The sequence below is a fragment of the Dermacentor albipictus genome, chromosome 1, assembly GCF_038994185.2.
Source record: "Dermacentor albipictus isolate Rhodes 1998 colony chromosome 1, USDA_Dalb.pri_finalv2, whole genome shotgun sequence".
NCBI lineage: Eukaryota > Metazoa > Arthropoda > Arachnida > Ixodida > Ixodidae > Dermacentor > Dermacentor albipictus.
Window position 1 is genome coordinate 499115449 of NC_091821.1, and position 15675 is coordinate 499131123.

A 15675-nucleotide genomic window follows, 5' to 3' on the forward strand; every position below is an offset into this window, starting at 1 on the left:
TATTGTGATAGGAACTATATGGACACTCCAGGCGCATTTATTCCATCACCGTCGCTGTCGCCGTGAGGTCCCATATTAAGTCCAAGGGCGATAAAATTGTCTCTGCGTGCCGCAGCGAACGTGTGAGGATGAGGATGTAATCGCAGCTTAATCTCGTGCACACAAAGAAAAAAAGTGGAAGGAAGCGTGCTGGAAGGTTCCGGGGGGAGGGTAGGGAGGAGCGGGCGCATTCTACTATGGGCAGCCTGGGTGTCTGCATGCACCCGGTCGGGCCACTGTATCTTGAAAGCCATCTGCAACGGGTACAGAGTCTGCGCTATGCTGTGTTTTTGCAGATTAATTCGCGTTGATCCGAGCGGCAGCGTGAAAGTCAATTCGCTCGCTGATGCTGCCGCGCTTACTCACTCCAGCATTTCGACAGCGAGTTTTCGTGGTCGTCTGATATGTGCTTGAGCGTGTGTGACATCGTGCTTGTTAATTTGGTTAGTATGCCTATGTTTACAGCTTTATACAGCCAATAAAACTACTATCCTAGCATAGCTGTCAACTAATTTGTTATAGCAATCAATGCTTCGCCTTTCAAGCGAAACTGCAACTTTTTTTAAAAATTTTACATATTTATTGCATTGTTGCTTGACATGTGAATGCACATATTTTTCTCTCTATATGCTTGCACAGCTGCAATACTGGCTACCATAAACTAGGGGCCTACGAAATAAAAGGTTTATGATATGAACCAAATACAAATACTTAACTTTGAATATCGAATTGGATATCAAATACAGTCAACTTCCATCAATTCAACCCTGAATGGGACCGATGAAACTGATCAAATTATCCTGTGGGTCAAATTGAACAAGACGCAGAAAAAAATAGCAAGACACATCGCAGATTTATTTGGCAGTACAGTCAACTCCCGATAATTTGAAGTTGCTTAATTGGAATTCTTGGTTAACTGGAAGGGAAGGGAGGGTCCCCTCAGTTCTGAATGCAATCCTAAGGGAAAAATTATGCTTGGTAATTTGAAATTAAAAGTTTAACATATTGGTTAGTTTAGTGTGCACTCAGCAGTGTATGTTTGTTACAGTTTTAGGTGGCCTGCAAGGTCTTCCAATCTCAGGGGCCATATGCTGTCACCGCGGCTATCTCCCGACTACAGCGATAGGTGGCACGGACATCTCGAATTTTCTGTCTTCGACGCGTTCAAAATGAGAAGCGATCTTGAAAATTTCACAAAGTTATCCATAATACAGTCGAACCCGGCTATATCGAACTTGCAAAAAGAATGCCTATCAGTTCAATACAGGGCACAATTCCTTTCCCGACAACTCTTTGTATTGATTTAGCATTTTTATTTGTTACACTGTTTTGCAAGCACGTGATCACTAGAAAAATGTTTAGCTTTCACATTTTTTAGCGCTCACGTATCTGTTTTCTCTTGTCATTTGTTAAATGACGCCCCCCCTCACTCAATGCTCCCCTTGGGGCCTGTAAGGTACTTTGAAATAAATAAATAAATAAATACAAGCCTGCTAAAGAGTTGGACATCATATAAGCACAGACCATCTATAAAACCACTTTATTGATGAAACTAGCTTAGTTTCGCGTGAAATGGTCCTGTATTTTCTTCTGCTTGGGCAATTTCACTGCCTGCGATGCACTCACTTCTCCACATTGTCTAAGGAGTCGGAGCGGCTGAGGCCGCAACTTTCCACATTTGTGCAGAAGCACTGGACTAGTGCGAGTGCACAAATCACCTTGGAGGATATGGGCAAAGGACCGTCGTTGCTTTCCTCATTGTGCCCACTATCACTTGTGCTTGATACGATGTCGGCAATGTAGTCTCCGTTTCCGGGCTCTCTTGTGGTCTCGGCACCATCATTTGCACTCGCAAACTCGTCGATCATTGACTCGTCAACAGCTTCCGGAAATTCTGACACCTTGTTCCAAACTGCAGCAACACCGGCAGCGGCTTCTTCGCGCTCATCAGAATTTATGGTTACCACTGGGCACACGGAAGCCAGCGCATCTGAAGCAATTTCGGATGAACGACTTGTACATGGCTGTGCATACGTGTCAGGCGCCACGAGCATCGGGTCACGAATTTGTCCGCTTTAGCCCTAATCTCCCCCTTATTCAAGATCGGGCTGAGAGTGCTCCTCAGAATCTTGCACGCTGCGGGGTCATCCGACTTCTCACTGCGTTGTATCCGATTTGTGATTTCAAGCTTCACGGCGAAAATTAAATTCTGTCGCTTCACCACAGCAACACTGCAGGAGAAGGCCCACAAGGCGCAAAAACAATTAACTAGAAAAGCAGCGAGACAACCTGCACTTGCACCATCTTGCACAACGAGGGTGCAAGAGCCTCTGATTAGCTGTCCGAGCAAGCGCTGCGGGTGGGCCAGGATCATTTTTCGCAGGGAGGGGGACGACAGCTCGCCCGACGCAGTGCGGTCACGGTAGGGAGAGTGGTTGGATGGAGCCGTGCCACCGGGTTTCCGCACCACCGCGAGGGAAAGCCAACTTCTGAGGCACTTTTGCACCACTTGTTCGATATATCGGGGGTCGCTACTATTTTTGTTCAATGTAAGCGTAATTTTTGCTATATATACTCATTGTAACTATACCATGTTCAGAAATTGTTCGATATACTAAATAATTCTATGTAAACAGGTTCGATATAGTCGGGTTCAACTGTATTCTGTTGTCGAAGTGGCCTGAGACTAAGCAAAAGCCGTTTAGTCATTTGCTACGAAGTAAGTGACTTTTACAAAAGCAACACCAAATTTGATTGCAATGGGGCAGACTACGTAAACCACGCAAAGATGGTAATGCTAGCTCTGAAAAATAGTGTGCGCATGCTATACACTGTGAGTCATTTAGGGTTGTGCGCATGCGCAGTGACGACCCGCAATTTTATGGCGTAGTCATTGGTATGGCATATGCTGAACTAAAACTGTCTATTATAAGTCTCATTTAGAAGTCCAATTACATGTTTCAATTGAAAACCTCAAGTAGGTTGTAATGTTTCCTAAATTTGCTATTCTTGAAGTGCAATAACAGCTTTGTGTACTGCACTAGTATCGTCGCCATTGCAGCTGACCACAGTGCCATTACTCGCAAAGCATCAAGATTAAACTTAGAAGGGTGGCAGTTTAAGCTCGTTGGTATTCCATAGTCTAATCAGTTTAAAGCGCGAACGAAGACAAAGTAACAAGTAACACAGACAAGTGCTTGTTTGTGTTTCTTGTCGCCCTGTCTTTGTTCGTGCTTTAAACTTATCAAGTTCCAGTAATGGAAGTGCTGCGTCAATTGTGCCAAACTGCGCCGTGAGGGAAATCCTGCTACATGCTGCACAATATTGTCGTTTATGGTAGGTATTACGTCAGGCCTGCGCCGACTCGTAGCTGCTCTTTTTACATGCACTTCTTTTTTGAAGGGGGGGGGGGGGGTGCCGAAGCCGTGGTTCGATTATGAGGCACATAGTGGTGTGCAACTCCATATTAATTTTCACTACCTGGGCTTCTTTTACGTGCACCCAATGCACGTTCTTGCATTTTGCCCCCATTAAAATACGGCCGAACGAGACGGTAGGCCTATCTTGTTGACCACCGCAAAACAACGACCGGCGGCGCCTGTGACCTGGCTACAGCTCGTCATAGTGCGCTAATTTTTTACAACACGAATAACGTGGGCTTAATTGAACTGGTTTTCTCCGTTTTTTCAGTGCGAATAGTAAACAAAACGCAGTACTTGCAAGCCACCCAAGCTGCTTCGCTAAGATGCCCGATATTTGCTTTTCCTCTGCGAGACGAAATGCCGTAGGTTCTTTGCTGGTGATCATGCCAGTGGTTTAGTTCTTGGTGCTGCTTTACAAAACACTCACACATTTAATCTAATGTGGCTCTACTAAGTACTACTTCATGTGAAAAACCAAGTGTAGCAGATTTCTATGTTGACGTGAGCGACGAAAAAGTGATAGGCCTGGGCGGGTGATATGGCAGTGGTAAGGTTCCGGCCCTATGGCGATGCCAGTTTGGTATATGCCCGCGCAATTCTATCTTTAGGCTGCAACCGTCCAGTCGCTCCAACTCTGTACCGACTGTTCATCTTATTTAGCGCGTGGAAATCAATTAACACGTATAGGCACATTGATGACATACACACTGCAATTTACGTTGTTGAAAATTAGGCTTAAGTTTGCGCTTATCTTCATCTTATATAACAACAATGAAATGGAACAGCAAGTTAAAGAAAAAGAAATATCTGCATTTTGGTATAATACATATTCAAAGCAATGTTTCAGAAAGTACTAACTTATAGAGAACTTCCTCTTTGCACCAGAGCAGTAAGTTAGTGCTCCAAAGCATTTTTTTCTTGCTCCAAACAAAATTTTTCTTCTTTGAAAGCAAATATTTCTGCTCCAAACTGCGATTTGTCCCCCTTGGAAAGCTGCTCCAAAGGACTAAGTGCCGTTTCCATCACTGAAGATCAAACCATCAGGCCCGGCGCAAACAGCATGTTGGTATCTTTGTCTCCATGTCTTTCCGCGAGTTGGTTCGCAAGCGGGTTGGGTTCGTTCCACTGGTGTTTCCACGTGCCGCATTTCAGTTGCGCTCGCAACGATGGCAACACGTGGATTCTATCGCAGGCTTCACTTGGTGACGAAAGGGGAGATATTGAAAGAAGTTGAAAAAGGTGGCACCACCAAGCAAGACATTGCATGGAAATACGACATCAAGCCTAACACCCTCTCAAACCTAATCAAGAACAAGCGCTTAGGACTGTATGCTTTTGAGAATTATCAATTCAAGGTGTCCCGAAAGAGAATGCGCACCCACGCCTACCCAGAGTGAGAGGAAGCGCTGCTCTTTTGGCTTAGGAAATGACAAAGCAATGAACTTCCTCTCAGTGATAATGTCGTTGCAATGAGAGCCTTGTCCCTTGCAATGATGTTAGGGATTGACAACGTTGTTTCTTCCGATGGATGGCTGACATGCTTCAAGTATTGTCATGACCTGGTTTTTAAAAGCGTCAGTGAAGAGAAGGCGTCAGTCAACCAGGAAACATGCGTGACATGGAAGGATGAAAAGTTTCATGAGTATGTGAACGAGTATCAGCCAGAAGGTGTCTGCAATGCCGTTAAGACTGCAATTTTTTGTGAGATGTTACCAGAGAAGAATCTGACATTCAAGGATGGTGATAGTGCTGCAGGAAAGCATAGTAAAGACAGGGTGTCTGTTTTGATGATTATAGCCAACATGACTGGCACTGAGCAATGTCACTTGCTAGTCATCGGAAATGCCGCTAAGCCTAGATATTTTAAAGATGTCAAAATGCTTCCTGTGGACTAAGCAGCTAACAGGAAGGCATGGATGATGTCGGACATTTTTTGTTCCTTGTGGACCAGTGCAGTGCCCATGTGAATTTGCCAGCCTCTAGTGCCATCTGCCTTGCTTACTTCCCAGCCAACACGATATTGGTGTTGCAACCCATGGACCAGGGCATTATGAAAAATGTAAAGGTTTTGTACAGAAACAGTCTTCTTGAGCAGATGACATTGTGCATGGACAACTCCACTCAGTACGAGGTGTGCCTCCTCAGCGCCATCCACATGCTAGCGCAAGCTTGGGGTCATGCTAAACAAGAAGCCATTACCAAGTGCTTCAGGACTTGTGGTTTCAATGCAAGTGCGTCAAGGGATGATTCGTCTTGTCCAACGGGGGAAGCAAAGACAAGTGAGCGTGACAACAATGGTCTAGGAGCAGCTCTCGGCGAAGTCCATTTCAAAGAGTACATTTCCATAGACAGCACAGTTGAGACGTGCATTGCATCGCTTTCCACTGTCACTGATGGACATTGAAATCGTTAAGATTGTTCGACCCCACGAGGCTAGTAACGAAAGTGACATCAACGACGATGTTGAAAGTGAGCCACGACCACAGGCTGATGTAGCTGCAAACCTTGCCCTCACGCAGTGTTTTTTTGCTGCAGAGACCAATGCAGAAGAAGCACTCAGACACATCTACAGTCTGCAGAACTTACCTTCCGCAGAAAGATTCTGCAAGCAGAAACATACGGTTACAGATTTTTTCATATATATATATATATATATATATATATATATATATATATATATATATATATATATATATATATATATATATATATATATATATATATATATATATATATATATATATATAAACAGTCAGCTTTCAAACTAATAAAAGTGTCCATTTTCGTTGTTTGTGGTTAACTGAAAGTTCATATACCATATTTACTCGAATCTAGGCTAACCCCGATTCTAAGCCGACCCCCCCTAAAGTCGGAAGCCAAGATATATATATGTATACACGCACGCACGCACACGCACACACACACACACACACACACACACACACACACACACACACACACACACACACACACACACACACACACACACATTACCTCGAATGTAGGCCGAACAAAAAATGCGAGGACAGCGTTCACAAAATGCAAACAGTGCACTATCTTCGGTACCGTCAAGCGCATTAGATATGCTCCACTTTTTAAAGATGTGGACGATAAAAGTACCTGGGATGTCACCCCACGCTGCAGCTACCCAGCCCGCCAGCTGCGACAGCGATGCATGTTTGATGCGGGCCCGTTGCCTTTAGCATGTGGTCTTCGTCAGTCAACCAGTCCGTGTAATATTTCCACAGACGATCCTTGAAAGGTTTGTTGATGCAGACATCAAGTGGCTGCAACTGGCCCGTCATGCCACCCGGTATGACAGCGAGGTCCGTGTTTGCTTGGGTGAGCCTTCACGTTGTCAGTCAAGTGCCCACGGTAAGAGTCGACGACAAGGAGCGAGTTCTTTGTCAAAAGGGCTCCTAGACGCCGTCACTACATAATATTAACCCACTCTTCCACCATTGTACCCGTCATCCACCCGTTCTCATTTTCCCGCACAATGAGATTTCTTGGGAAAGTTTCTCGAGCAGGCAGTGTCTTCCTTTTAAATATCATATAAGGAGGGAGTTTATGTCCATCAGCTGTGCAGCAGAGCATCACAGTATCACGCTGCTTCTCGTAGCCCGCAGAGTGCACCTCCTTGGCACCCTTTCCATTCACGGTGTACACCACTGGCATATCAAAATACACAGGTCAAAAATATCAAAATCATCAAAATATCAAAATATCGAATATCAAAATATCAAGTATCAAATTACACAGGTCAAAAATATCAAAATACATCAAAATCATCAAAATATCAAAATATCAAATATCAAAATATCAAGTATCAAAATACATCTGGTCGGCGTTGTCGATTCGCCCAAGGTTGTAGCCTGCTGCTTCTCCCTTTTGCAGCACGTAGCGCTGAAAAGCTATCAGGTTTTCTTCGAAATCACTTGGCAGCTTCTGGGTGATTGAAGTGCGACGTCGGAGGCTGAAGCCGAAGCGCTTCATGAATTTCTGAAGCCAGCCCCAGCTGGCTTTGAAATCCTTTGGCGTTAGGCCTCGCTCCCTCGAAAGTTCCCTAACTTTTGCTTGGAGTACTTGTGTTGTCACTGGAAGGGCAGCTGCTCTCTGCGTCCAAACAAAGTTGGCCACAACTTTCTCCACTTCGTGGTGACGGCTTTTCTTTGGTCCGCTAAATGCCATCCTCGTTGCGGCGCGTTGCACCCATTTTATTAGCAAGACAAACGGGCAAGGGTCTAATATACAGGTTGTCCTATGCAAGTTGTGCCACAATTTAAAAATATGCAAGTGCCGCATAGCCGAACAGAACTAAGGTAATGTTGTTTGTCGTCGCTTGGAGAAAGTTGGGCAGTTATTCTTATTTTGCATAATTATGCAATTAGCTATTATTAATTAACCAACTTTTCAGGTATTTTAGTCAAAGCAATATTGTTAATGATAAAATTGTAGGCCATCATGAAAACTTCCCAATACATCTTTCTGTTGCTCAATACATAATACATCAAGTTTTCTTGAAAGCATAAAAGAAGCCTGCAAAAGTATGCGAACAGTGCTGCGCTAGTGGTTGCTAGGCACTTCTCGAGTGCTTTTGCGGGTTCCCTGATGTTGAAATTTTTCTTGCTTCTTCTATAAAGTCAGGTGTTTAATCCAGTTTGCTGTTGAAACATCCTTGTGGTACAGAGCTACTTTAAACGGAGGATGAAAAACACTGCATTGCCAAGCTTGCTACTTGGTCCAATTTTTAGTTTGGAAACCGTTTCTTCAGGAACTTAGCCAGATTAGTAGTAGACACAGAGATTTACACTTATCAGCTGGTGTTGTCCAGATGCACGAAGAGGCAGCACAGTGTGGGCACTCGAACTGATAGTGTCGGGTAGCCATAAGCGCCAGAAGGAACCCATTGTCAGTGCCCTTTCTTACTTTTGACAGGCTTCACTGCACGAAAAATATGCTTTACTGCAATACGGTCTGTAAGCTTGGCGGCATAAGACGAGTGTAGTGTGGCAAAGCTGACCTAAAAACCGACAATAAAAATTTTGGGGGTTACTTGAAGCAAAGTGCAAAGAAACATGAGGACAGGAGAAGGCAATGAAGACACAGTTCTCGTGAATTTTGGGGGGTTCGAATAGTTAATCTGTCTTTCGAATCGAATAGTAGCTGGTTCGGATAGAATATTCAAAGTTTCAAATATTTGCACACTGCTAGAAAAAAATACTTCGGGTAGTGCGTTTAAGCTATACAGAGGAAATGAAATTATGCGACTTTCTAGGGACTGCTCCAAAACGTCTATGACCCGACAAACAAAAGCTATGTTTATAATACACGGTTTCACACCACAGAGTTGTGAGGGGTTTCAGTTTAAACTATGGACTAATACTTTGAAAGAAACTTAATGCTTGAACGCACCTATCCGATACAATCTGTGTGCTTTCCGGTAACTAATGGCTCGATCTTAGCCCATGCTTTCAAGCTTTTCATATGCACTGAGGCGATATTCTCGGGTGGTCACTTTCGCTAGGCTTGGCACTGGACGTGTCAGCACCCTTGGCACTGCGTGAAAATAATGAGCTTGGCACATTGTCAACAAAGGCCATCGGCTGTGTGCGCGCACGTGTCTGGTGATGGCAGCAGGGGCTGCTTGGAGAAAAACGTTCAGAGAGAGAGAAAGTGCAAGGGTATACCAACAAAGGGACGAAAGTGCTTGAGCGATGCAAAGAGGGGGAAGGGCAGTGAATGTGAGGGAAAGAAAACAATTGGGAACGAGCCTGGGAAAGTTTTCTATGTGCAAAGAGGCGCCCTCCCCCCTTGTGAAGGTGGCAGCGCGAAGAAGCTGCTATAGGCTGGTGGCGCTTTTCAAGCGTCCGCCATTAGGTTCGCAGTTTTGTGTGGGTTGTCACGTGAGTGAGACGGGGTGTGCGTAATCTTGTGTTTATAATCAAGGTTTTTTAATGCATTGTGTCTATAGGGAGTTTTGCCAACACTGCACTAATCCATTGTAAAGCCTGGGACGTTGCATAATTGGGTGACGCACAAGCGGGGTGCCACTGTACATATAGAAAATTGTTGCCGAGGTCTTTACATCAAAACTGAGCTGTAATCAGCCCTGATAATAATACATGAATATGTGATATGTGAAGGTGATTTGATGTTCATTTTAACAGCTAACGGTATGCCAGGTCAGCGGACATCCATGAATAATGGGTGAACATTGTAATCGTTAAAGTGTCACCTCATTTTAATGTTACATTAACAAAACTTTCTTTCTTCTGTCATGGTTACTGTTTTGCTGCATTCATTAACTATTGTATTTATTCGAATATAGGTCGACCTCATTTTTTTTATCAAATAATGTTACCCAATATGAGCTATCGACCTATATTTGTGAAGAAAGTTATAGCAATAGCAGCAAGCTAACGAACTTCCTTCATTGTGCATGCCGTAGAGTCAGTCTGCAAATTATTCAGACTGGCTTTAAGACGTATTGCATATCCAACGCATTCTACGGCACCGAGGACGCCGTTGTTTGGCGTACTGAGGACGCCTGCGAAGCATCCGATGAGGATGGTTTCTCTGGCAGCTCTGACGAAGATGCAGTTTGTGGCATCGACTGGCGAGATTTAGTAGCCAAGCTTGCGATGCGTGAAGGTGTGTCATGTTTAAATGTATTCACTTTCCTAAAAAGCTACGGCGAAGTAAGTGTATAATTTTTTGGCACACTGCTTAAATGTGTTCTGCTGCTCTCTCAAAATGGTCGTAAAAATTGAATTTTTGTTTGAACGCTAAATATTAAGCTTGAACTTAAATATGCAGAAAGGCCAACAACAGAATTATAATAACGCAGTCCTTCAAACATGAATTGCATGGGAAAAAGTGCAGCTTGTGCACTTGTTTTATCAATAAATATTAGAGCAGGTCAGTGGCTCTCATTTTCCGTTTGTTGCTTCACATTCTTATTTACATGATTTATAATAGATGATCATGACTTATGTGTTGCCGAGACGTTTGCATTACACTGTAGTGTGCTCTTTCATCTTACTACTTTTCTTTGATTTCTGTTTGCTTGAGCACGGCTATGTATTTGGGCCAGTTTCCGTGCTGCTTTTGTAATGAGTGTGCTATTGGATACAATAATGAAGAGATTTTTCACTTCGGAAGCTGGGCCATCATGGTGAGATGCGACTGCACTGGCCTACTGTGACTGACATTAGTTGGGCGCAATGCAGGGCAAGCTGAGGCATCAACTGTCCGAGCAGCTGCGGCAGCAGAGAGATACGTGCACTGAGCTCCAGAAGCGTCTGAACGCAGAAGCTGATGCGTTCCGCCAGAGGACCGAGCAGTTGGAATCATTAGGACGCCAGGTGGGTGGGTTTGTTGTTCGAGCACAAAAGTTCACGATTTAAACGTTCATAACGATTTGGGTATTTAAGAAGAAGGTTCAACTCGATGTCAACTTTATTTTCTGTGTTCTTATACCGTACACTTCTGTTAATTTGACTCGGGTTAGTTCGACGTTTTGCTTATTTTGACCCCCATCCCAGATCCCAGCCGGCGCTCATGCATTTCTATGGGCCCAAACTTTCATTATTTCGATGCTAAGATTGGCCTTGACCGGCTCAGTCAAACTTGACCAGTCAGCATGCATGCGCCTGACTGACAGTGACTCCTTTATTGGCAGCATGTCTCGGCCGAGCTTTGCAAACAGTCACTGTTTCGAACACACATTATCTCTGGACGAAAAAGCATATTTTCGGCCTGCCCTAGGAAGATTTTCAAGCTGCGAGGGTACTGGGCTGACGCCAGGTGGCGTAGAGTCGCAGGCACGAGACAGTAGGCAACTGTGTAGAGGGGTGGGCACGGAACGGTGGGCAATGGTGTGTGTGGCGCGCAGGGGGAACAGGGAAGGCTTGTGTGCGTGTTCGGCATACGAGGAGTGTGCAACAACGAACTGAGTGAGTGAAGTAATCAGAAGAGGAGGCCGCGCGCGGTGCAGTGGCATGGAACACAGACTGCGAGTGTGTGCGTGTGCCGAGGATTTCCTGATATGAAGAATGTACTTGACTAGTGGGGGCTCGTCCGACCGGACCTAACATGGAGGACCAAGAATCATCTAGTGCCACCCAGCCAGTTGCGCAGCCTCTCCTGCCTTCTTTGATCGTCCAAGGACGGTTGGCTTCCACCTCCGAGACCACAATTGAAAGGGAGGGACTCGTGACTGATATAGCTCAAATTCTGCGCGCCACGCCGCTCAACGACATGGTTAGGCCTCATGAGACAACCGGCGTGGCTAGGCCTGACGAGACAACCGGCGCGGGCCCAGCGCTCAACATCCAAAGTGCACCCGTCCCACTGCTGAAATTCAGTGGCTACCAGGACCGGCACTCGCTGCAAGACTTTCCGGAGAAGTACTCAAAGTACTGCAATATTGCGGGGAACCCCCCTTGACTGCCAATTGCAGTTGCTTCCAGCAGCGTTGGATGGGGGTCACGATGGACTCTGTTGACGTTGCCTAGGAACAGAAGTTCTTCGTAAGCGAAACGGTACTTTTCCAGCTTCATTGTGAGTCCAGATGACTTGATCACCTCTGATACTGCCTCAAGCCACCTCAGGTGATCGTCAAAATTTGTGGCAAAGACTGCGGCATCATCCAAGTAGATGAAACTAATCTGCCACTTCAGTCCTGCCAAGACTGTGTCCATCAGGCGCTGGAACGTTGAAGGCCCAGAGCAAAGTCCAAATAGCATGACCTTGAACTCGAAGAGGCCGTCTGGCGTAATAAACACGGTCTTCTCTCGGTCCCTTTTGTCGACTTCAGTTTGCCAATAACCAGTCTCGAGATCCATCAACGAAAAGTACTAAGCATTGCAGAGCCTTTATAATGTGTCATTTATCCGTGTAAGGAGGTATACGTCCTTTTTCGTGACTTTGTTCAAGTGGCGATAATCAATGCAAAAGCGCAAGGTTCCATCCTTCTTCACTAAGACCACATGAGCCGCCCACAGGCTGTATAATGGCTGGATGATGTCGTTGCACAGAATTTTGTTGACTTGTTGCCTTGTAGCTTCTCATTCTCGCTTCGAAACTCGGTAAAAGTTCTGGTGGAGTGGTCGAGTGGATTCTTAGGTTATTATGCAATGCTTTGCAACTGGTGTTTGTGGAATCCTCAATGATGTTGAAAAGAAGTCTTTGTATCATTGGAGAAGACTTTTGAGCTTTTGCTGCTTACTCGTGGGAAGACTTGGATTTATGTCATCGACTGATTTGGGAACTATGGTCATCGATGTAGATGTGGCAGAATCGGAGAAGAAAAACTCATTGCTGGTTTCTACAATTTCCGGAAGGTACACAGTCGTCATGCCCTTGTTGGCTTGCTTGAATTCCTGGCTGGAGTTGGCGAGCATCACTTTCGCTTTTCCTGCATGCAGTTGAGCGATCCCTTTGCCATGCAAATTTCATGGTTGAGCAGTAGACTTTGGTCGCCCTCTATGACTCCTTCTACATCTGCAGGTGTTGAATTCCTGGCGAAAATCACGATGCTAAAGTGAGGCAAAATGCTGACTTGATCTTCGAGTACACTCATGGCATGGTGACTATGAGAGCTCTCAGGTGGTAGCCCTTGATCTTCGGATAGCGTTATCGACTTCGATTTCAGGTCAATGATTCCACCATGTTGGTTCGGGAAGTCCATGACGAGAATTGTGTCTCGTGAACGCTGTTGGAGGATAATGAAGGTGGCAAGGTAGGCTCAGTCATGAACGCTAACTCTTGCCATGCAGATTCTAGTCAGTGTTATCAGGTATCCTCCAGCTGTCCAGATTTGAAGTCCTTACCCATGCAGATTAGCTTTCTTCAACTTGGTGATGAAGGGCCCACTCACGATGGAGTAGTCTGCTCCTACATACCTGCCAACTCTCCCGATTGTATGGACGTAACCTGAAATCTCCTGAAAAGTGGCCCCCGCAGCACAGCATTTGGTATTTTTTTCGCCCTATCGCTATAATCCTATTACTCTCTATAATATAAGCATGTGGGAAAGCAGCGCAAGGGCACTTAGTCACCAGCATGCACCTTGAATTGAGGTAGCGATAACTGGCACCACGATGAGCGCGAGCAACCGACGGGCACTTCCATATTGGATTTTCTGGATTGGTTTGTATCAGCCTGGCTCGTGCATATTTATAAATCCAATTGTTCTATGATCGTGGATGTGCTAGGCTTCAGTTGGCTTTGTCAGGTTGTCGAGTGAAGTTCGGAATGCAAAACTACTATGTGTTTTCCTGAGTTTAGTTGGAATGATCTATAGCACTTTCAAAAGGCGAGAAGTACAGTGAAACCTTGTTAAACCGTAGTTGGCCGGAGCTCGCAAAAAGTATGTACTAAACGGTAGTACTGTTGAACCGAAATAGCATGAGATCACCCTCTTACCTGTCGAAAATGAAACTCGGAGAGAGTGTGATGAAAAGGGAAAAAAACATGCAGTATTTATTCACTTCGCGCGACAAAAGTGTTGTTTTCTTTTGATGCCGCGGCGGCCTAGCATGACGACAGCGGCCTCAAACTTGCTGAAGCTGTGTGCCAGCTTTACAGCCAGCCCCCCTTCTTTGCAAACGCTGGCATGGCAGATTCCTCATTGGTGTTATGTATTCTCCGTGCACGCGCATAGTAGTGCTGCAGAACTCCCGCGGCGCCTTTTTCATTGCCGGGTGCGAGAGTTTGGAATACTTTTCGTTTGGAATAGATTTACGTTATCGCGCCCCTGTTCTCGTCGCGACGATTGCATTCATAAGACTGATGTAAGGCGCAGCTTCTGCCATTGTCGGGCCTAATTCGCCCGTGCTGTCGCTTTCCGTGTCGTCCTCACCACTGTCGCTAGTCAACACTTCTTCGACAACCGAGGCAATGATGGCGAAAAGTCGAACCTCATAGCCGACCTCTCTTCGCGGTCGCAGCAGCGCTGCCATGCAACTTCTTTCCATTCCAAATGCCACACACCGTAGTCAACAGCAGATCCCTGTCGCATGCCAGTGCCGACTTCTTCGTGTCTCGGACAATGTCTAATTTTTCTTCTATGCTGAGCACCCGGCGTCTTTTTTATCTGAGCTTCGGCATGACGCGAGTCCTCACTAGCACGACGCCACAACGCTCTTTGGCACGGTGTCGAAATGATGTTGATGTTGACGTGGCTTCACGCGCAAACACACAGGGCGCTTAGAGGCTGTTGTTCCGATCTCTAAGGCTTGTTGTTCTACCGGGCCATGCGACTGAGACGACGCACTGCCGTGTTTGCGCGACGAAAAGTGGAAATGCTGCGTTTTAACTGATGTGTACGCAATAAGCTCGTACGGTTTATGCGGATACAAAACACATTATGTTCAATTTCTGCTGAGTCGGGTATTTGACTTTACTACTTGTAAAACGAAACTTGTTTAAGCGGGTACGGTTTAACGAGGTTTTACTGTACAGTAGAACCACGTTGATATGTTCCCATTACATACATTTTCCCGGCGGCAATGTTTGCAATCGAGAACACAAAAAATGACCCAATAGAGCTACACTCATTTTTTACCGGTTCATACGTGATGAACAGCAACCACACCTCCATCGACTGCTGTTTTTAGTTTTCCGGATATCTGCTTATGGACCGGATATGAGCGGCATTGTATTGCTTGGTGCACACCTCAAGCATCTTCTCAATTGTTGTGGCCTCCAAAACAATTTCTGTGTCAGTCTTTGGCGGGCTGCGTATCAATCCGGCGAATAGTTGTTCTTTTATACCTTTGCATCAAGAACCAAACTTTCTTTTCTTCAGACATGTCGGGGTCGGCAATCTCCTCCGTGAAGATCGCGATGTTCTCGTTCGGTAGTTGCACTCTGGTTCCTAAAGGAACTTTGACTCTTTCATTTCGCATGACACTCGTGAAGGTCTTTACGAAGTTCTCACTAGATAGGTCCCACTTCTAATGCAGGTCTGAGCAGCATCATTCAACGAAAAATAGACATGGCGCAGCTTGTTGTTGCAGCTTCAGTTGTTGAATGTCGTGGTGCTCTCGTGTGACTCCAGCCATGTTTCAGAGTCTTAAGTGATGATCCACAGAAGGTTGGTGGCTGTCGAGGTTGTCGCAACAAGAAGGGGGACGCTGTGGCTGCTATTGGGGTCGTTGACTTTGCCTTGATCCCTGCGGTCTTCTCAGAAGGAGGGCCGTACTCC

General features: G+C 45.5%; 1 protein-coding gene across 5 annotated transcripts in view; it reads left to right on the forward strand.

Annotated features, from left to right (window-relative positions):
* LOC135920358 (rootletin-like) overlaps positions 1–15675 on the forward strand; it is a 380210-nt gene that overhangs the window by 179457 nt on the left and 185078 nt on the right. For all 5 annotated transcript variants that reach the window (XM_065454609.2, XM_065454610.2, XM_065454613.2 and 2 more), the window contains one exon: positions 10694–10828. In XM_065454609.2, the coding sequence (XP_065310681.1) occupies positions 10694–10828 (135 nt within the window). The remainder of the gene's footprint in view (positions 1–10693; positions 10829–15675) is intronic.